General features: G+C 46.0%; 1 protein-coding gene and 1 pseudogene across 3 annotated transcripts in view; both read left to right on the top strand.

Moving 5' to 3' along the window:
- LOC139055842 (F-box/LRR-repeat protein 20-like) overlaps positions 1-24021 on the top strand; it is a 93845-nt gene that overhangs the window by 55107 nt on the left and 14717 nt on the right. The window contains exon 6 of one of the 3 annotated variants that reach the window (XM_070533389.1): positions 4384-4863. The exons of 1 other annotated variant lie outside the window; for it this stretch is intronic. In XM_070533389.1, the coding sequence (XP_070389490.1) occupies positions 4384-4863 (480 nt within the window). Of the gene's footprint in view, positions 1-4380; positions 4864-24021 lie in introns of those variants that run through there. One more of the 3 variants, XM_070533388.1, reaches the window with a different exon arrangement.
- LOC139056431 (uncharacterized) lies at positions 344-3645 on the top strand (annotated as a pseudogene).

Raw genomic sequence — 24021 nt, 5'->3', positions numbered from 1 at the left:
ATGTTGTCTTCTCTCTTAATCTTTTGTTATGCTTTTGCACTATTTGCCATATTAGGCTTTGACTATATTTAGGCAAGGAGGGGGGGAGGTATGCCTTTGCGCACCATTGTTGCTGCACTGAGGCATGCTTTATTCAGATAGTCCACCCCTTTCCTCCCTTCTATGGTTGTAAGGCTATGAAAACCACCAGATCCTGCAGCTGCGGTGCCCTCTTTGCCGCTGCACTGTACCGCGGCTCTTTATTGTGCCACCGCTGTTCCATAAACCTTGTGGGGAGCACACGCGCCCATCTTCCCCCGCGCCGTCGCGTCGAGAGCCGGCATAGACAGGAGAGAGGCGCACTATGCCCTCTCCCGATTCTCCCTTGCTCTCGCTACGCGCGCGCGCCCTTCCTCCCCAACTTGCGGGCAGGTAGCTGACAGCCGAGGAGGACATTCCCCTCGCCCAGGTAAAAAGGTACAAAACAGCGCGACCGAGAGAGACCCTCTCTCTCTGAGGCCGGACCCTTAACCTGCCGGGCTGGAGTACCTGCCGCAACCCGTGAGTGACCACGTTTGCCTGACTATCCCGGACAACGAGGCCAGCCTATTTATTACTATTACAGAGAGGACGTCCCTCTGCCAGTGTTCTTTATTGCCGGTTGCAATAAACGTTCTTACAGTTGATGCCGCTGGTTGCCTTATTCGTTCGAACCCGACGTAGCTGCGATTCCTGCGCTACGGGTTGGGGAGTAACACAAAGCGACTACGTGGGGCTAGATCCGGAGCTCGCCTTCAGCCCTAGCCACACGCAGAGTGGAACCCCCACATTTAAATGTGGAGGTTCCACCGCAGTTCGAGGAAGCTACGGACCACTGGCTTGGCATATCTAGTGTGGCTAGAAGCTTTCTTCGAAGGCAACGGCATCACAAAAGAAAAGAAGAAGCGAGCATTGCTCGTAGCAGGGCTGAGCACTCACACGGTGGCCGTCGTTAGTGGATGCTGCACGCCAACAAAGGTGAACGAGCTGTCGTACAATGAAGCACTAGACATACTGCAGAAGTATTTTTCGCCCAGCCCGAATGAAATAGCCCAATCCTACAAATTTTTGTCACGCAACCAGATGCCAGGAGAGCCAGTCAAAGATTTTCTTGTAGCTATTCGGCAATTGGCAGATACCTGCAACTTCGGCACTTCACTTGACAGGATGCTCCGGGACCATATAGTTTGTGGCTTGCAAGACAACTCAGTACGTCGTCAACTGCTTTCGAAGGCATCCTTAACAAGAATTGAAGCAGAGGAAATCACCTTAGCAGTGGAAATGGCGGAAGAAAAAGTGAAGACGTTGAAGACTGCGCCTGAAGACGAAGGCGTATATATGTTAAGAAACATGTATGCACGACGGGAAAGTCGGCCACCATGCTTCAGGTGTGGAAAAACAGGGCACGAACCCAGAGCCTGCTGGTTCCGCTCGGCAAAGTGCTAGCGGTGCCAGCAGCGTGGTCATGTTCGCAAGATGCGTCCCGGACAAGCAGACAGCAGAATGAGGGAACCGTTCACGTGGCCACACCAGCAAATTAATGCCGTGCATCCGGAAGCAGGAAACTGCAACGATCAGGGATCAGAAGCTCTGTTCCTCGTTGAAACAGCAAATAATTTCGTTGGAAACATTCACGCCGTAAAGGCAATAACGTGCACTCTACTTTGGAATGGAATAGCGATCAAGATGCAGCTGGACACAGGGTCCCCGGTTTCTATCATCACTTGGCCCAACTACGTACGGCATCAAGATGCCTGGCCGAAACCGCAAGAATCGCCGCTCAAGTTGCCATGCTTCCTTGGACCACTGCCGGTGTGTGGCCAGTCACAGCTCGACGTTTTCTTGGGTTCGAAGACTACGAAAGCCACATTAGTGGTGCTGAGTTGTTCCAGGCCGAACCTGTGCGGCCGGGATGTCATGACAGCGCTGGACCTTCTTGGGGAGCCGGTGCTCAGCGCAACGCAGGAAGGTGAGAGCGCAGCCATTCGTGAAGTTGGCAATGGTGTTCAAGTCTTGTTAGAAGAATTTTCCGACATATTTTGACCTGAGTTAGGGCTTATAAAGGGACCGCCCGTCTTTTTGCCATTGCGGGATGATGCTGTTCCTCGGTTCTGTAAGGCGCGGCCGGTGCCGTACGCGTTGCGCTCAAAAGTGGAGGCCGAAATTGATCGGTTAGTTGAAAATGGAATTCTTGCCCCGGTCGCACACTCGAAGTGGGCGGCACCCGTGGTGGTGGTGGTAAAGCGTAATGGAAACATTCGCTTATGCGGCGATTTCAAAACTACTGTCAACCAAGCCTGCCATACGATCCAGTATCCTCTCCCGCGCATAGAGGACATCATGGCGATGTTAAACGGCGGTGAAGTTTTTACAACTATCGATCTCCGGGATGCCTACAATCAAATTGCATTAGACGAAGAATCGCAACTACTCACGATGGTGAATACACAGAAGGGCCTTTTTTGCTTCACACACCTTCCGCTCGGAGTAGCCTCTGTGCCAGTGCTATTTCAGCAACGCATGGAAACAATTTTGCAAGGACTGCCTGGAGTACAGGTCTATTTGGACGACGTAATCATTGCAGAAAAGCGGAATGACGCCGCCACCTTACGCCGAGTTCTGGGAAGGTTCCGCGAGTTTGGGGTGCAGCTGAATCGGGAGAAGTCAAGATTTTGTGAGAATGGGGTTGATTTTTTGGGTTACAAAATCAACGATAAGGGCGTGCATGCCAAAAGGGAAAATCTTGAGGCTATTCTGGACGTCGGCACACCCACGGGAGTGCCCGAGTTAAGGTCATTTTTGGATCTGGTCACATATTACCAAAAGTTTCTACCACAGGCAGCCACGATCCTTGCACCTCTGTACGAACTATTGCGTGCCAGGACGGAGTGGAAGTGGGGCATTGCTCAGCAGCAGGCGTTCCCAAGAGGCCAAAGCACTGATAAGTTAAGCAGAATTTCTTAACCATTACGACCCGGACAAACCGTTGGTACTAGAATGTGACGCTTCATCAGTCGGCATCGGAGCTGTCCTTTCTCACGGCACAGCTGAGGGGATGAGGCAACCCATTCGCTTCCGCTCCCACATACTCACAGATGCAGAGCGGAAGTATTCGCAGTTTGAAAAGGAAGCCCTGGCATTAGTGTTTGGAGTGGTGAAATTCCGGGCATATTTGTTGGGTAGAAAATTCACACTTCTGACTGATCACAAGCCATTAGTATTTTCAATCCAGATAAGCCGGTTCCAGCCATGACGGCCGCCCGCATACAATGGTGGGCCCTCCACTTGAGCACCTACTCCTACATCATCAAGTTCAAGGACGGCAAGGTGAATGTTCTGGCTGATGCACTCAGCCACCTGCCACGGGCAGCGCCTCCCAAGGAAGTGTCCGGAGACGAGGACGGTGCTGATGACTGTGAGCACGTACTTCTTACTGCCTGTTTGGACAGTAGAGTGCTGTCAGCCAAACAACTGGCCCGCTATACGGCCGAAGATGAGGAGTTACTTGTGGTGCGGAAGTGGGTGCAGGAAGGCTGGCCTCGGCATTTAGATGCGAAGCAAGTCACTCTGAAGCCGTACCTAGTCTGGAGGGGCGAGCTAACTGTGAGAGAAGGCCTGGTGTTCTGAGGCCACTGAGTCATCGTGCCTAAAGCAGCCAGGAACGCAGTGTTGCAGCTGATTCATGAGACATATCAAGGAATCACCGCGTTGAAGAGACTAGCTCGCTCGCTGCTTTGGTATCCCGGCATTGACAAACAGATAAAGCAGCTTGGTAAGACGTGCCACTTATGTGTTCAAGCTGCACCAATGCCTCCACACCAGGTACCAGTCCCGTGGCCGGAAACCAGGCAGCCGTGGTCTCGTCTGCACATTGATCTTGCGGGTCCCGTGGATGGCTACATGCTATTAATTGTGGTCGATTCCCACAGTAAGTGGATGGAAGCTGTGCCTTTGCGAATTTCCACAACTGGGACGACCGTAGATGCCCTGGGCTTTAGCACTTTTGGGTTGCCGCGCACAATCGTCACAGATAATGGGCGGCAGTTTGCAAGCCAGGAATTCAAAGACTTTCGGTACGGTGAATGGAATAAAGCACATGCGCACTGTACCATATCACCCTCAATCGGATGGGTTGGCGGAACGAGCGGTGCGTACCATAAAACAAAGCCTGCAGAAAAAAGGCAAGGATCAATGCAAACGCGGCTGGCCAGGATCTTGCACAACTACCGACGAACGCCGCTGTCGGGTGGAAAAACGCCGGCTATGCTGCTGATGGGGCATGAGCTGCGCTCCCGATTACATAAGTTGTTGCTGTCAGAAACCGAGAGTTACAGTTACCCTTTTGCCAATGATTTCTTGCAGAAGGATAAACCGATTTGGGTGCGAAACTACGGTTGCCTCGGAGACCCATGGACTCAAGCACGTGTCCAAACAACAGAGGGGTCTCGTATGGTGACTGCCGAGGGACCGGAGGGTGAACTAATGCAACGACACTTGGACCAAGTGCAACCGCATGTGGTGGTGCAGGACTCAGGGCAAGTGCAGCCACGTGTCTCAGCCAGAGGCGACAGAGCCGTCGACAAGACCGCTAGTGTGAATACGACGGATGAGACCACAACCCTAGAACTACGAAGGTCAACCAGTTCGAGACGTACACTGACAGGTTCTCTCCCTAAGAGAAGAGGAAACTGTTGTATCGTCATGGCACCGCACATGCCTATAAAGCTGGGCACACCTGCTGTAATCACTTTCTTTCCTTACTCTCTATTTGTCCCTTCCTTTCTTTCTTGCTTTGTGCTATATATTGCATGCGATACCCGTAATAAACGTTCTTTGCTCGGTTGATCTTGGGAGTACGTGGTTATTTCATCATGATTCGGATCCGCGGTCACTACCTGCCCTAAGTAGATGTATTCCCTTACCACTTCCAGTGCCTCGCTGCATATCATAAACTGCTGCTCTCTTCCGAGACTGTTAAACATTACTTTAGTTGTCTGCCGATTAATTTTTATACCCACCCTTCTGCTTTGCCTCTCCAGATCAGTGAGCATGCATCGCAATTGGTCCCCTGAGTTACTATGCAAGGCAATATCATCAGCAAATTGCAAGTTACTAACATATTCTCCATTAACTCTTATACCCAATTCTTCCCAATCCAGGTCTCTGAATACCTCCTGTAAACATGCTGTGAATAGCATTGGAGACATCGTATCTCCCTGCCTGACTCCTTTCTTTATTGGGATTTTGTTGCTTTCTTTATGGAGGACTAAGGTGGTTCTAGAGCCGCTATAGATATCTTTCAGTATTTTTACATACAGCTCGTCTACACCCTGATTCCGTAATGCCTCCATGACTGCTGAGGTTTCTACTGAATCAAACGCTTTCTCGTAATCAATGAAAGCTATATATAATGGTTGGTTATATTCCGCACATTTCTGTAGCACCTGATTGATAGGGTGAATATGGTCTATTATTGTGTAGCCTTTACGGAATCCTGCCTGGTCCTTTGGTTGACAGAAGTCAGGTGTTCCTGATTCTATTTGCGATTACCTTAGTAAATACTTTGTAGGCAACGGACAGTAAGTTGATCGGTCTACAATTTTTCAAGTCCTTGGCGTCCCCTTTCTTATGGATTAGGATTATGTTGGCATTCTTCCAAGATTCCGGCACACTCGAGGTCATGAGGCATTGCGTATACAGGGTGGCCAGTTTCCCTAGAACAATCTGTCCACTATCCTTCAACAAATCTGCTGTTACCTGATCCTCCCCAGCTGCCTTCCCCACTTGCATAGCTCCCAAGGCTTTCTTTACTTCTTCCGGTGTTACTTGTGGGATTTCTAATTCCTCTAGACTATTCTCTCTTCCATTATCGTTGTGGGTGCCACTGGTACTGTATAAATCTCTATAGAACTCCTCAGCCACTTTAACTATCTCATCCATATTAGTATATTGCCGGCTTTGTCTCTTAAAGCATACATCTGATTCTTGCCTATTCGTAGTTTCTTCTTCACTGCTTTTAGGCTTCCTCCGTTCCTGAGAGCATGTTCAATTCTATCCATATTATACTTCCTTATGTCAGCTGTCCTACGCTTGTTGATGAACTTGGGAAGTTCTGCCAGTTCTGTTCTAGCTGTAGGGTTAGAGGCTTTCATACATTGGCGTTTCTTAATTAGATCTTTCGCCTCCTGCGATAGCTTACTGGTATCCTGTCTAATGGAGTTACTGTCAAACCCCGTTACAACGAACACCACATTAACGAACATTTCAGATTAACGAACTTTTATGAAATCCCGTGCCGACTGCTTATAGTTTCAATGTAAAAATATTTCACTACTACAAACTTCAGAATAACGAACATTTCAGAATAACGATCGTTATTTAATTTCCGTGTCATCTTAACAACACCTCAGTACTACGAACTCATATCGCGAAATGCGATGATGATGATGAAGCAACATTCACTGCGCCCGAAATAAATCGGTGGTGCACGCAGGCACCAGACGGGGTGGTTCCCTAGTTACGGGACCCATATGTTTCCAGCAGCTCCTGGCCCCTGTCCGTCAGTGCGAGCTGAATCGGTAGGGCGGGGCTGGATAACAAGGTCTCCCATCGCTCAAGGGATTGGGGATTAGGGGTGTTGGTGGGAAGGGGAGGAGGGGGGGTCTTGAGTTTTGTGCACTCTGCCAAGACGTGCGGCAGGGCGCCCTTTTCTCTTCTGCAAAAAGGACAGAGCATATCGTATTCCGCAGGGTACATGCGGTTCATCAGTACGGGATGCGCAAGCGATCCCGCCTGCGCTCGACGCAGGATCGTCTGTTGTTGCCTGGTGAGTTTGGGGTGCGGTTCTGGCAGTCTGCACCTTTCTTCTCGGTACATCCGGGTAATGTCCCGAAAGCTGGTAACCGGGTGCGGTAGCTCTTCCGGCTCGTGCTCGGCCCGGATTGACATTTCTCGGGCATGGTAGTCGGCGATGGTGTTGCCTGCTACCTGCGAGTGAGCCGGGACCCACACGAGCTCTATGGCTCTTCCCGGAGGCTTGTGCTTGGCTAGAATGGCTCGGGTCGCGGAGGAGATTACCCCCCTGCGGAAGCTTCTGTAGGCTGTCTTTGAGTCGGTGACTACGGTGTCCACGCTCGACTGTGCGAGTGCAAGGGCTACGGCCGCTTCTTCGGCAACTGCGGGGTCTGTTGTCTTCAGGGACGCGCTGACGATCAGCTTCTCTTTTGAAGTAACCACCACGGCTGTACGGTCACTGCGAGGATTCTTAGATTTCAGTGTATCCGTCACGGCAGTCGGAGCTCTAGGGCCGATTTACGCTCAAACCGCCCATCGCCGCACGCCGCACCGCATGCATGCGGATCGTGAAAAACGGGCGGTCGTCGCGATCGGTCACAAAATTGCATTTACGCTGAAACCGCATGATGCGTTGCGGTTCGCATGCGCCCTCTGGTTGTCGAAATAGGTAACCAGCAACTGGCAACATGCATCAGCGAGTTGGCAGATGCAACAGGGCAGATGTTAGTAGATTTTTGTGAGGCTCATGATTTTGTGATAGTTAATACTGAAATTAAATGTGATGGGAAAATAACATGGGAAAGAAATAACACCCACTCGACAATCGACTACTGCCTAATGTCCCACAAGCTGTATGAACGGTTGGGATGTATGGAAATTGATGAGGAAGGTACAAAAAGCCTGGGGAGTGATCACAAACGAATCAAAATCAGTTTTGGAAGGACAGTACCACTGGTAGAAACTAAAGAAAGGAAAGGTATGAGCAAATTGAATGACAGGCAGCTACAAGAAGTGGCGAAAAACATTGAAAGCATGGTATCCAAGCAACCACAAAGGGCATGGACATACGACGAGTTAATAGGTATTTTTAAACGAGAGCTAGAGAAGGGACAGATTAGGAAACTAGGAAGTAAGCAGGGTAAATATAAACCGAAAAGCTGGTGGGACCGAGAAGTTAAAGAAGCCGTAGAGCAACGCAAAGAAGCGTGCAGAAAACACAGAGCAGCGAAGAAAAGGGGAGCCACACCAGAAGAGGTGGAGACTAAATGGGAGGAATACCTTACAATGAAAAGAGAAGCAATGGCATTAATTCAAGCCAAGATAGCAAAAGTTGGGGTACAGTGGATGTTAGAGATACGAAAAAAAGACAGGAATGCCTCTAAGAAATTTTGGGAACACATTAGGCAACAGAATAAGAAGACAGAGGTGGTTCAGCACTCACTGACCACGCCAGATGGAACAAAGGTAGAGGGAGAGGAAGCTCAGGAATATATTAGGTTAACAATAGAGGCAGCATTTGCAGAGCCAGTGGGTAACGAAATGGAGAATAATGACAACAGCAGGACAGAATTAGAGGAGGAGTACAGAAGGATGACAAGTAAGGAATGGGACAGAATTGAACACAAGGTCCCAGTGGGAACAGCGACAGGACCTGACGGCATACCTATGAAATTGATAAGCATATTAGGCCAGAAAAGTAAACTAAAATTACGACAACTTATTGAACAAATAGTAGTAGGGGGAGATGTTCCACAGGACTGGAAAACAAGCAGAATGTTATTAGTTTACAAAGGTAAGGGAAGCAAGGACAACATTAAATCCTACAGGCCAATAACTATCACATCAGTCATATACAGAGTAGCAATGCAGATGGCGAAGGAGAGAATGGAGGAATGGGCAGAACGAGAAGAGATCTTGGGAGAACTGCAGAATGGATTTAGAAGGAACAGAAGGCTAGATGATAATTTATTTGTTATAACACAGTGCATAGAGATAGCGACAGCCAGGCAGAAACCACTATGGATAGCCTTTTTAGACATTAGAGGAGCTTATGATAATGTAAACCGAGAAAAGTTATGGAGCCAGTTGAGGGAATATGGTCTAGAGAGAAAGATGATAGAGTTCCTACAACAAGTTTATACAGATAATGAGGTAGAGATAACATGGGAGGAGGAAACTACAAAGCCAGCTAAAATAAGAAGTGGTCTCAGACAGGGCTGTCCATTGTCACCTCTGCTTTTTATGATCTACATGAGCCAAATGGAAAAGAGACTAGAACAGAGCACAATAGGAACCGACATAAGCTATATGCTGGAAGGGCAGAAGGTAGTTCAAGTACTAGCCGGACTGATGTATGCAGATGATATAGTACTGCTTGCTGACACCCGAGAAGGACTACAGGAACTAATGAGCATATGTGGAGAGGAGGGAGAAAAATTGGGACTCCAATTCAGTAGAGAGAAGTCTGGGGTAATAGTATACAATGCAGAAAGGGGGGAGCCATTGGAAATACAAAGCACTAAGATTGATCATGTTCAAAAATACAAGTATTTGGGCATATGGCTAAACGAGGGCAAAAAGTACTTGGAAGAACAGGAAAAAATCATGATTGAAAAAGTGAAAAGGAACTCGGCAGTAATGAAACACAAGGCACTTTGGAACTATAATAGGTACGAGGTGGTTAGGGGCGTATGGAAAGGGGTTATGGTACCTGGCCTCACATTCGGAAATTCAGTACTGTGCATGAAATCGGAAGTTCAGGCATGCATGGAAACGAGACAGAGAAGTGTAGGCAGGTTGGCCTTAGGAGCTCACGGGAACACCCCTAATGAGGGAGTGCAGGGGGACATGGGATGGACGTCATTTGAAGGTAGAGAGGCAATAAGTAAAATAAAATTTGAACAGAGACTCTCAGCACTGGAGGAAAAAAGGTGGGCAGGAAAAGTGTACAAATATCTGTACATGAAAAGTTTGAACACAAAGTGGACACTCCGAACGAGGAAGCTGAGGAATAGATACCTACAGCCGAGGGAGGGGATCCAAAGTGGTTCTAGTGTGGGAAAGGAGGTGAAGGAGACGGAAAGAAAAATGTGGGAAGAAAGAATGCTCGGAAAGCCATCGCTATCAATGTATAGGTCACAAAAACAGGACATTAAGAGAGAGCTCTTATTTGATAACTCGCGGGGCAGCTCACTATTATTCGAGGCTAGGACGGGGGTTTTGAGGACGAAAACATACAGGGATAAATTTGAAGACGTGGACCTTCGGTGCGCAGCTTGCGGAGCAGAAATGGAGACCACTGAACATATAGTGCTGAGATGCACAGCCCTTCGCCCGACCCAGGCAGAGGGAACAGAGGCAGATATGGAAGGGGCATTAGGTTTTCCCGGGGAACGAGGGCAAATAGATGAGAAAAGAGTGGCAGTAACGAAGGGGAGGCTAGAGGATTGGTGGAGGAAGTCAAGGGATAGATAATAACATAAATCGGGGACAAAATTTTTCCTCTACTGTTTTAGATAGTTATCTTGGGGGGGGGGAGGGGAGTAAAAACTAGGTTGGGCAAAAAAAAAGAATAATAATAAAATAGGAGGGGGGGGGGGACAAAAGGCTAGGTGGCGCCAGCCGCCGCCCGTTACAAAGGGTATAGCCGCCATCCATCCATCCATCCAGCCTCGAGTGCTGGCGACCAGCAATATTTCGCATCGTGCCAAGATATTGTTATTGCGTTTGCTGTAGTATTAGTTATTTTTATATTATTTAGCTCGAGCGGTTCGAATGCGCCTGCATCCGCACTTAGGTTTGGGGACGCGACGTGTGTTGAAAGCTGGCAAACATTCGGCAGTGCGCAGAGCAACACTGTTCAAAGTCGGCAACTATCGCCAACAGCAGACGACACTAGCATATTTTTGTCGATGTAAGTTGAAGTTTCCGCATCATGGTGAGAACGCGACTCCTGCACTGTCACATTCATTGCTGCATGTGTGGCATTGACGTGGTGACCCACCTTTGGAACACTGTGCAGTCGTCTTACCTGTGCCGCCTTTTTGTTATTTGTTTACTGCTACCGCGTAATGTTGGGACAACATACGTCACTATGTGCTCGGTTGTGTACGGCGCGCTGGCGCACTTTTTATAGCTGTGCTAGCGAAAGCTTGTGTTGTGGACAAGCGACGCACCATCGCTCCTCGGCTGGACGAAGCACCAGCGCGGAGAAACGGGAAGCGACCCCATCCCGAGTGGAGTTCTGAGAATCCTCCGTCGCCCTCAGCGTCTCGGCTACTGGACAGGGACCGAGAGTTTGACCCCTCGAACAAATGCAGCTCTCGCCTGCGTCTTTGGAAGAAAAGAAACGCAGTCTGTTTTCTGCCACCAACCGATGCGCACTCCTTTCACGGATGGGACCAGACCCCGTACGTAACACTGGCGATGAGGCAGGAGTTGCGAAGCGGATCTATAAGTTTTCGAAGTTAAGGCCATGGCTGCAGGACGAATGCACGGCGCTGTCGAGCCTTTCTCGGGCAAATCATGGGAATCGTGGGTCCAGCGCCTCGACTTTTACTTCGTGGCGAGCGACGTCAGCGAAGAAGCGGGCACTTCTCACGCTTTGTGGAGCCGACACTTTCGAACACCGTGTGCGCGCTGATAGCGCCGAAGATATCCGGCAGAAGTCAACTTAAATGATTTAGTGACACTTCTTAGGCGGCACTTCGACACCAGGACATCCGCGCGTTAGAGCCGGTACGTGTTTCAAAGACCCGACCAACGGCCAGACGAGTCGATCAGCAGCTACGCTGCGGCCCTTGGAACCTTGACAGCCGACTGCAACTTCGGAGCGCTGCCTTCGGCTACAGTATCGACGACGTCACCTGACACCCAAACGACCGCTTCTGCGGCGAATCCAACTATGCCGTCCCAAGATGTGATGCTGCGACAGGTTCGTCCTCGGCGTCTGGGACGAAAATCTTTCGCCGAGACTGTTCGCAGAAAAAGCTTGACATTTCAATGCACTGTGGACTTACCTTGTCAGCGGAAAGTGCGTCAAGGCATCAGCGAGATATCAAAGGAGTGGCAAACTCGGGGGAAATTAACAGGACGTCGCAAATCAAGCCAGGGGGCAAGCATACATCAGCGCGACATTGTTATCGATGCGACGTACGGCTTGCACGACCCTGAAACATGCAAATTCAAGACAGCCGAGTGCCGTTTCTGCTCCAAGGAAGGTCATGTCGAGCATGCCTGCATCTCAAAGAAAAAAAAAAACACGGAACCACGCTCCGACAACTAGCAGCTACGGGCACACAGTGTCAAACCACCACCTGTCAGCAAATCCTGCTGCAAGCTGCACACAGATAGTACACACTGCCCCAAGTTCCTTGTGGACTTGATAGTGGAGGGAAAGCCAGTCCAGTTTGAGGTGGACACAGGTACGGCATGCTCCCTGATAAGCGAGGACACGGACTACAGAAGGCGGAAGAAAAACACTCCGTGGCTTTTATGCGAGCCGCTCGATTTGTGCTCATGGTCAGGTAAACAATTACACATCCTGGGCTCCGCACAAGTTCATGTGATGTTGAGATCAAAGGACTATCTGCTGCCATTGTTGGTTATGAAGGGCACTGGGTGCAACCTCCTAGGAAGAGATTGGTTTTTGGCACTTCAAATTCAGGTGAAGGGGATCAACCACGTTGGAGAGCCAGCACTAGAAATTACGACGAATGCATTTGACGACTGCATTTTGGAGAACAGAGCAATGATCGTGGTGGAATTGTATAGGCTCCTAGAGAAAAACACGCCCTGGAAATGGAAGAGCAAGCATCAAGTCAATTTCGAGGCACTTAAGGAGATGATTCGTGCATCTACAGTACTCACTCACTACGACGGGACGAAGCCCCTTCTTTTGTCTGTGGACGCATCGCCGTACGGCTTTGATGCCGTCCTCGCTCGGGAAGATGCTATTTGCCGAGAGGCGCCCATTGCATTCAGTTCATGAACACTGGGAAGTGCCAAAAAGAGCTACTTCCAGCTCAACAAAGAAAGTGCAGCAGTAATCTACAGCATCAGTCATTTTCATAAGTAGCTGGCCGGCATGTGACCATAACAGATCGCCAGGCATTGATTGGAATCGTGAGTGAAACAAAGCAAGCACCCCGGGTCTTTTCACCAAGGATTACGCGATGGTGCCTTAAACTAGCAAAGTACGATTACAAGTTGCTGTACAGGCCTGGCCTACTGCACCAAAATGCGGACACTCTAAGCTGACTTCCACTACCGGCACAAGTTGAACCTTATCCCCCAAGAGACGTGCTCATGTTGGCTACCATGCTCAGCTTCGAGCTTTCACCGCATCAACAAGCACGAATGACTCGAATGAGTCCTGTCCCAAGTGCTGGAGGCTGTTTCAAACGGTGAAGTTCATAAACTGCCAAAAGAGCAGTTTTCATCGTGCCGGAAACTGGAGACTGAGCTTTCAGCGCAGGAAGGGTGCCTTGTTAGAGGCTCCTGGATGGTAACTCCAAAACAAAGGCGAGAAACTACCTTCTTCAACTCGCACCTGCAAACCACCATATAATTGTGGTCATGAAGGCATGTGCACGAAGGTACTTTTGTTAGGCATGCATTTGACGCAGATATCGAACGGCTCACTAGAAACTGTGCAACTTGTTGTCAACACCAAAGGGCACCAGCCAGTGCACCAGTGCCCAAATAGGAACGCACCAGAACGCCTTGGGACACAGCTCATGCAGACTTCGTTGGTCCCATAGAAGGCAGAATGCTGGCTAATTGTTGTGGACACATACAGTAAATTGTTGGAAGTGTGCTCCATGCATAATTACACAGTCTGCCACATTGATTGAGGAACTCTGGAACCTTTTTGCAGCTTTTGGGCTCCCAAAAAAGCTTGTGACTGATAAAGGGCCATCCTTCGTTTCAGTAGAAGTTGAGAGCTTCCTAAAGAAGAATGGGGTGACCCATGTAACAAGCACACCGCACCATCCTACAACAAATGGCCAAGCAGAAAGGATGGCTTTCGAAACAAAATGAGCATTAGCCAAAAACAAGGACGGAACATTCGTGTGTAGGCTGGCCCACTTTTTCTAGAGCAACACACCACCATCTGCACATCAAAGGGTGAAATGCCAGCTGCACTTGGGTTTGGGCAAAAGCAAAAGCAAGCAAAAGCGAACAAAATCCATACCAACTGCAACAGGGATACAAAGTCGAGAGTACTCGCTGTCGGACAAGCAGTTTTCTTTCGAAACTTTGGAGGGAATCCGATCTGGACAGAGGGAACGGTTTTGGAAAAGCTAGGCCACAGATCGTGGCTCATTAAAGGCCCCAACAGGTTAGTGCGACGACAATGCGACCACATCAAGCCCGGTGTTTTGAGATACCCAACAGAAGATTTGGTGACACAGGATAAGGGCTGTACACTAACCGCAAGCAGTGTTCCGCTCCCATTTATGCTTGGGATAAAAGCAGATAACTCCACGTCATCAGAGGCCACTCTCTCAGGAATGCTGAAGCCTTCGCAATCATCGGTGACCAAACCAGAGATTGGCACTGCCCCTGAGACCGTGCCAAACACAACTGCAGAGCCATGCCTGCAGTGGGAACGACACCCTCAGGATCACCACGGCGACTCCATCTGAGAAGGGAGGAAAATGTGTACAAGCGATGCACCACCACTCCTCGGCTGGACAAGGCACCAGTGCAGACGAAACAGGAAGCGACCCCGCCCCGAGTCGAGTTCCAAGGATTCTCCATCACCCCCAGCGTCTCGGCCACTAGACAGGGACCGAGAGTTTGCCCCGTCAAACACATGCGGCTCTCATCTGCGTCTCTTGTAGAAAATAAACTCGGTCTGTTTTCTGCCACCAACCAATGTGCATTCCTTTCACGGATGGGGCCAGACCCTGTACGCAACAGCTTGGAAGAACGCGCATACACGAACACACAGGTGTATCTAAGCCAATGAGCAAGGGATCTGTCACAGCAACAGCGTAGCACGCTGAAGCGCCGCAGCATTATCTATTAACATACTCCTATACAGATGGTTCTATTATCATGGAATACAGCTGTGTTGATTGACAAGCCACTTCGTCACCGAGCACGCATGTGAATCATCAACAGTGGCTTGTTGATTTAGTTTCACTTTGCTGCTGAGGTCTCTTTAGTAGCTGTCAAGTTAATAGTGAGCCTACAATTGCTTACATGATGTAATATGGCATCGCACTTCTGAACAATGATGTAACACCGAATGAACGTACAGGAGCGCACAGAGCTAGCATTTGTTCATTCTATGTTACGTCATTATTTCAAATTGCACTGCCATGTTAAGTCATGACTAAACAACTAGCCATCAGTACGTCTTGAGCAATTGATTACAATTATGACATACATAAAAGTGATATGTACATATCACAGTTTGCTTCTTCAGCCAGAGATGCTTGTCAGATATGTTTTCAACAGAAGAATGCTTGCATGAAAACAAATATTAATTAATATTGCTGAAAAGACACCCCATATAGGCGTGAATTCACCTAATGTTTACATTTCTTGTTGGTGCTAAAAATGTCCCTGCCAATAGAAGTAGTGTTATGTCATTCATGCCTTAAGAGATGACAGAGGTTTACAGGGCACAATGCCCATGCCCATGTTTACAGAGCAATGCCCATGCATAAAGGCCTGAGTGGCCAACCTGCTGCCCATTCACTATTTATCCATACCTCTATCAGCATTTAAACAATGTACAGCCTCTGGTCAAAGTGAATACAAGCATGCTTGCTCTCTCAGCAATGGCGACAATCAAGGATGATTGCCTTGAGACCGTTTGCTGCTGTCAACATCATTTTTGCATGCATTCTCTTTTTATTTTTTTCCCTAGATAAAACAGAAGCTTGCACAGTCGGTGAGCTATAGCAAAGTAATGTTATTTGATAGCGTTGGGCATGGCCCTAATCTCATTCATGTAGTGACAACCTAGCTAGCTAATGCACAGCCACATTAAAAAGAAAGAGAAGTGCGTAGGCTAACAAACAGGTGCACAGTATGTGTACTTCACCTCAAAGCAAAGCAAGATTATCAAGCGAATATAGAGATCTAGATTAAGGGGACGCAAGCATTGAGGCCCCCTAGTACTTCGAGCCTCAACGATTGCATCCCCCTGATCTAAACCCCTCTAATAAGCTTTGCAATGAGTGCACTGATCTTGCATGCGAAATGGTTGACGTAGTAAGTCGTTTTATATTTGCCTTTCTGAATCAGTAACAGCTTAAACAAGTACATGACAATGAAATGAAATGCTGGCTCATATGGTGCACAAGACACAAGTAGGGGAGAACATTTGCCATGCCTGCTGTAACACCAATAATAATATGCAGTAGCTTGTAGGCAATGAATGCATGTTGATTGTGTCAGAGCAACTTGCACCTACAACTAATGAAAGAACAGAATGTCTGCATTGTAGACATTAGTTAATTAGCAGCATGTGTGCAGCAGCACAAGAAAGTAAGGGAATGTTTGTTGCCATGTTTTGCTTTCATAACCGACAGACAGTTTTTTGGGTGGAGCTTTATGATGAATTCATATTATGTTCTATGTAAATCTGTAATGTGGGCATGTTCTATTATCCAATCACTTCATAAGTAGTCAAATGAATGCAGGCAGCCCCATAAACACTGTGAAATGGAACGCAGAAATCTCCAGTTAAGAAGCCATAGTGACTCACTCTGTGCTGAACATAAAATAGAAAAAATGCGTAGTGGCAAATTGGGTGCACATTCTCATCTGCCATACAAATCTATATATTACAAGTAATCTTTCACTCATTCTCGTATTGCTTACAGTTGCATGAACCTTACTGCAGCATCCTCTGTGGAGTAAAATAATCTTGCCAGTCACAGCTACTTGTTCACTCTATTAACATATACTAGCCCCCAGGCTCTCCTGTATTCCTTCATGCATGCTACAATAGCATGGCTGTGCTCAATCACCTCTTTCCATTCCACTGAAATGAAGATGGCATATATTTGTTACCAAAATATGCTCTAAAGCATAACTGTTTATCATTCTTTAAGCCTCTGAGAAGTTAGGATGGATGTTCAGCCTTGCTGTTGTGCCATTTCATAGGTTCTAACCCACCGTCATATTTCTAAACAAGCAATGATGAAATTATATAATCAAGCCATACCATTAGTACAACTGAGGTATTGCTTTCCCAGGGAGTCTCACTGCCACCTCACCAATTTCGTAAATAATTAGACATGTTGACAACCTCGACATGTTGAAGTTACCTTCACAGCCTGTGTTTTAACCCGACAAATAAACCAGATTAACCAAACAGCCCTTACATCACTCTCTTATTCACTTGATATACTAACTAGCACATGGCATTATAGTCGTATTAATATCTGTTTCTATGTTTGGTGAATTGCACAAATCATTTTTGTCGCCCTTACAGCCTAGCTGATGCTGTCTTTCTTTATAACAATTAAGCAACAACCTTACTTGGTGCATTGCTGTGAAAACTATAACTAGCTTCACAGTAGCACTGCACATGTACCCTCAGACCACATCATAGACATGCTTCTGTACGTACTAGAGGCTGGCCACAATCAGCATAATTTGGAAATCTAGATGAACAGGGTGCAAATTCATGTGTATCAAATAAATGTCTGTTCCATTGAGAGGCTGTGTGTATGCGATATAGTTATCAGTTCACTATACTTATGGCAGAAGAACAGAAAACACAGAACAACAAAATCAAGTTCTCTCTGAAAAGCTGCTTTTTGCCACTATTATTAAAGCAAAGTAAGACTTCAGAAAGCACAAATATGGCTTAGAACGACAAAGCTGAGCTAGTCGGTAAGGATTCATTATGCAAAAAAGAAGTGAGGCGTGCAGACAGGAAACAAGAGTAGAGAAGTCCACTTCTCTACTCTTGTGTCCTGTCTGCACGCCTCACCTCCTTTTTACATGACAAATATGGCTTGGGCGCATCTTCGAGCATTGTGAGGTGGGCGAATGTTAATTTTTTTCAAACAGAAATTGAACAAAAATAGTAAATGTCTAATGTTGAATAGTGACACGACGACGTGAGTACTTGTAGTAGCAATATTTATTTCCATTTATTTAGTTACTACATCTTAACCAACTAGTGCGAACTAGAGCTAACTATTGGGGACAAAGGATAAGTTTTAAATGCAAGGCTACTAATGTTATATAAAAAAAATACTTGAATGGTGTATCAACAACTTTAGAGCCTCGTTGCAAAGAAGCTTTCCAAGAAATAATGGCTGCTGTATGAAGAGCTTCCAAAAATGCAAAATAAATTGTTTCCAAAAAAACATGAAAGTTGTAGAAAAAACAAACATAATGAAGGGCCAATGTTTTGCAGACACATGTAAAAGAACTTGTTGCAAGGAAAACAGCACAGACTTGTCTCATAAAAGATAAATCTGCTAGATCGAGATGGGTGGTTGGCTTTAGGCAAAAAAAAGCCTATGGGAAAGTTTTGTGCCAATACGGCTAAAAGATACATTCGTTACCGTGCTTGTCTTTGGAAGGCTGCATACGCTTGTTCACATGCAAGTACTTGTCACATATTCGTTGTTAAAAAGCTTCCAATTTATATATTGACACAAAATACTCCTCTGATCAGGGAAAAAGAATAGTATTGTCATATAGCATACGTAACATTTAGAACATCAGGCTACTATTTTTCACATTACACAAATACTCATGAAAGACAAAGCTGCAAGAAACAGCATAACACTTTGGCATAATCCGTAACTGATTATATCAACGAGTTTCCTATTTCATGAGGCAAAGTTGCATAGGGCAGATGGGATGTGATATCTATGATTCAGAGATGCGTTATTGTATCTGAGAACAAGTATTATACAACTGATCATTGTGGGAACAAAGAAATAACAGGCATTGATTACCAGTATGTCATCATGTCACTTCTATCTGAAAAGTGACTATCACATCAAGTCAAACTTGCATTGAGAATCACGTTTATGTGCCCATATATGTGGGCCCCATGAACCGTTGCTTTAAGTTATGACCAGTGTCATGTCATTCCTGTATGTAAATGTGGTTTTGCACTATACACCTATAAAACTTTTGATCAGCATCCTAGTACATTTCCTTGAATTTGCACCACAGGCTTTCTGTCGCAACACCCTCTTCGCACCCATGATAAATGTTGCAGTCAGTAAAATAGAGCTTTAGATTATTTCCTAAACTGCTTTCATTCCAGCAAGTAGATGCCGAGCAGATGCTGTGCCGCAAGTGAACATTTATGAGAGCGTTCATACTTGCTGTTTATTAAGGTGGCTGCGAGGTAAATGGAGGGAAAGTGTACAGGTGAAGCAAAGCTCTGCTGTCGCATGCATGTAAACAAAGCTTCTGGTTATGGCGGCCAACGATTATATACACATAGTGAGCAAGGGTGGTGTGATCGCAATATGGCCCGCATGACAGAAAGGGAAACACTATCACACATGTACACGTGTACAGATATGCAACAGTTGGGCAGTGGCAGAGAAGGTGTTTTGCTGTGTCGCCACATGTGCAAAAGATTGCATAAAGAGCATTTGCGTAGCTTACATTACAGCACGACACCTAGCACAAAATGAATAATTGCAATGCGTGGAGCAATGATATAACTTATAAGCTGTTTCCTAGTATCCCCTCTTCATAAAGTGTAAAATGTGCAGAGACAGCTCTGGAAACAAACGTGTACAAAGCAAGGAATCTGCTTTGATACAATACCTATATTGAGAGGCATAAGAGCATAAGCGACCGGCGATGTTTCTGCAATGTTTATTACTGCAGAGCATACGCAATTGACAGAAAAAAATCACAGACAATTACGATACTCCCTAATACGAAATTTTAGTCCAGCTCTACATGTGTTGTCATTTCACTGGCAATGACAATCGGTCTCGTGTGGCATGTTGCAAACGGAGCGAAGTGTGGCGCCACTGCCTTGCCAATCTGGAGATCGCGTGAGCCAGCGCATGGGTGATGCATGGGCGTGGTTCACAGAAGCCATCGCCAACAACCCTCCCAGACATTGCGTGCTACTCTGGCACCATCTCGTAGCTACCGTCACTGCACTTCGCTTTTATTCGCACAATTTTGCCATACACTCCTCCTTTATCTGCCTCATGGTTATGCTGCACCTTCTTATCCACTTTCCTCCTCATGCCTCTTCTCACTTGCAGATTTTTTAATCTCCCACTGCATGCTGCCTTTGCTCTCATCTTTTGCTGAAGTCGTTCGCTCAGTTTAACCGAGCGAACGAGTGGTCCTCACAGCAAGACAAAAGCTAAAGGAAATGTGCTCAAAAGTAAATGGAATGACCAGCGAAAGGAATACCCTGAATGCATGCACTATAAACCACGTTAAAGGATTGACTGAATGCACGATAGACATGGTCTACAAGATATCTTTGACAAGTGGGGCTGATTACATGCACCAAACAGGCAGGTGCGTAAATGATTGACTGCGCAACCATCTATACAACTGCAGTCTGACACAAGCACCCAGAGACCTGGCCATACATTGCGCTTCATGCCGTATCTCCCACAGGATGGGGATCTTGCTGAAATGTAGTAACCAAAGAAAAAGAAGTCATGGAAGCCTACAACATCAAGATGACCCCATGTGCCATCTATATCACTCAGCAAAGAGATTAGCTTAATGAATGATAATAGATGGCGTGGTTAGACTGGGAAGAACATCCCTGAACATGCGACTAGGCTATATGAAGGTCTCATTTTCCGAAAAATAAAACAGTTGTTAGTTTGCACTCGGGTGTCGTGCATTGTTTTTCTCTCTTAAGTCCTGTCCCTTCGTCACTTTGCTCAACAGCGTTATGTCGAACCAACTAGCCCACTGGGAAATTTTCTTTAATTATATGTAATATGCTCTGAGTGCACATCTATGCGAGTCTTGTTTGCAGTGCACATGTGAAAGACAGCACAAAAATAATGCAATATTAGAGGTGAGCAAATAAGGATTTTCAGGACCGAATAGTACAGTGCAAGAAGCAAATTGGATCGAATACTTTTCTAAAAATGAATAGCCATTATCACAATTAACATAAACTGATGTTTATATCCCTGTATTTTTGAAGCTAGCAAGTTTCTGTAATAGTATAGTACCTTACTAAGTATTGTATTTGAAAAACACAAACTGAGCCTACGAGCAAACAAGTACTTTATTCGCATGCACAGGGCTCTTCAGAGGATAAATACAAATACCTTTATTTCAACATCAGGGATGTTAGGGGTGCACCCAAAAAGCCTATGACTGGCTTGACAGAGGGGCACACCCCCGTACATAAAAACCGGCAGCAACAGAACATGGACAGAACAATAGTAATAAAAAAAGACTACAGTGCATAGGTAAACATCATATTCAATAAATATTAGTGAACATCTTGAAATAACAAATTAATAAATGAATAAATGAATAAATGATCACTGTAGAGCCTGTAAAGTGTGGCTGCCTGAGTGACCTAGCCTGCTCCTCTACGCAAGTTCTCATGTTTTATGGCTATAGCACGCCTGTCATGGTGAAAATTTACCGTACTTTTCTGCAATTTAGTGTTTATGTGGGTGCAGTTGGCATTTTGAAATGCCCGATACGTATGAAAAAAATATTCACTGTTACAAAAAGTGACCACCGAATCGAACAGGACACTATTTGATGCATAATTACAAAGTTGCAAATATTCACACATCCTTATGCAATATCAACAGCTTAAAATAATGGTTTCAACACTTACATACACACTAGATGTTCCAGCTGCCAACAGAATATCATATATTGACAAAAGGGTGTTTAACTGGGCTACTTGGTTATTCTTCGAGGATTGTAGCAGTAGAACTTAAGGAACATGGACACAGAAGGAACGACTAGACGAGTACGCAGCTGCACTGTCAACTGATTTCTTGATTGAAATTCCCACTATTATTGATTTCATCGCCATATCTCTTCTCTTATACATCTGAGGCTGTCTCAAAAAGGTGACTTCCTTTCTTGTCAAGGCCAATGACAGTGTGCTTACACATTACGCTCCTGTTTTACTTATCTCGAATGCCTCAAGAATCTCCTGAGTTAACCTATCGTCGTTCCTTTTAAGGACTTGTACTTCATGAAATTATGAGTTACGACAAGAAAAGTTTGCCAAAGTCTGGTGCCTACTGTCAGCAGCGTGCGTGTTCATGTAGTGTCTGTGTTTCTCGTCGGACGGGGTGAAGCGATGGAGCAAAACCATTCTCAGGAGAAATGAGAAAAATGTGCACGCATGAAACAAACTTACGAGCGTCTCAACAGAAAATATTTGCAAAAGAAGCCTCCAACGCAAAGATTTCTCGCCATCAACTTAGCATGAACGATCATTGTCAGCAGTGAGATAGCCGAGCGTCTAACGGTGGTGTTCGAGCATTGTGTAGCACCGTCGATTGATTGCTTTCCACCAGTGCTCACCGTGCACGCAAGCTGTAGAATGCATGCTGTGGCACAGTCACGCACAAGTTGCGTTGCCAGTGCTCGATATGGTTTCCCACAAAATAGCTTCGCGCTGCTTTTCGATTCTCGTGATATGTTGCGATTAAAAATTCCCAAGACAGTGTTAAGAGAGCGGTAAAAAAAAAGGTACGAGAAGGTAGGCACAGCAGCTTGTGAACCCACTCCTATAATACCTCTACCCGCGTCTGTTCGTAAATGTGTGCATGTTTTCTTGCGTTTGTCAATTTTTTAAAATTTCCCACATTTCTTTAAATTTGAGTTTTTCTTAGCTTTCGCGTTTGTGCGTGAATAGGTGCCTGCTACCATGCGTGTTTGCCCTCATCCCTCATCCCCCCTTAATCTTATTTCTGTCCTTTTATTTTATATTAGCATTTGTTTTTGCTAGTTTTTTTTTCGCAAAGTCTTTACACATTTTCATTAACCAATCTCATTCAAAGCACTAACTCCTGCACACTGTAGGGCTGGCCTCTTCCATCTCATTAAAACCTGTCTCACTGGTCTACCTTGTCTTCTCAATCTGCCTACTCGCTGTGTTTTCTGTCCTTGCTTCTTGTGTTGTTGCTGCAATGTGATTAACCAACTTGCTCAAAACAAATTTTGATCGCCTATGAAAACAGAAAGGTTTAGAGATACATTTTCTTAAAAGCGTCATGTGGGTTGCACAGTAACTTTGCCTCTTACTTCTGTTCATGTTTATGCATCAGTGCATGTGGCAGCTCGCCAGAAGTGCACATGAAAGGCTGCATATTGCAAAACAACACCTTGCTATGCTGTTGCATTTTTCATGCATTCAGTCTTAGTAAACAGACGGTTTCGCTGCCCATCACATATGATGGTAAAAATATTCGACATGAATAACATTGTGCAGTGGGGTATCATTTCCTGTCTGATGCTTTCATCGTTGCAAAGACATCTTCCAGTGAATGGAGCCCGGCAAAGCAGTGCACTGAGAGCTTTTGCAACTTTCACCATTTATTACTTCATATATGTCATTGTCTGAACGTGGCTGTCCATCGCTGTGCCGATGGCTTGTGAATTAAATAATTACCTCAATAAAACACATTCAACTTCACTCAGCATTTTTTAGTACAAACAATGCTAGCAGAGCTATTTAGGGTGAATAATTGTGCTAACATTGGTGTTACTTGCCCGGTCAGATAAACAAATACAACAATGGCTGCGGCATGACTGTGATTTGATGTGCAGACTGCAAATGGTGCCTTTCAAGCGTGCCCTCAACTACTGCTATTAATAGCTACATGACTGAGTATTTTGGGCCTAACTAAGCTAATGATGTTTGATAATTGTTCTCTTATTCGCATTACTTGCCTGGGCCAGACAACCAAAATAAGGAATGCCACCACATTAACGTGTGTTTGCATGCAAGCTGCCAACAGTGGCTGTCATTTTCGCGTTGATTGCTGCCGTTGCACCAACAGTGGCGACAGCTTGACTGTGCTTTGACGTGCAAACTGCTAATGGTGCCTTTCAAGCGTGCCCTCGACTACTAATATTAATAGTTACCATAATGAGTATTAGGGGCCTAACTAAGATAATGATGTTTGATAATTGTTCTCTTATTCGCATTACTTGCCTGGGCCAGGTAGCCAAAATAAACAATACCACCACATTAATGCGTGTTTGCATGCAAGCTGCCAACAG

This window comes from Dermacentor albipictus, chromosome 2 (genome assembly GCF_038994185.2).
Source record: "Dermacentor albipictus isolate Rhodes 1998 colony chromosome 2, USDA_Dalb.pri_finalv2, whole genome shotgun sequence".
In the NCBI taxonomy this organism is placed as follows: Eukaryota; Metazoa; Arthropoda; class Arachnida; order Ixodida; family Ixodidae; genus Dermacentor; species Dermacentor albipictus.
This window is presented reverse-complemented; position numbering and strand designations above follow the sequence as displayed.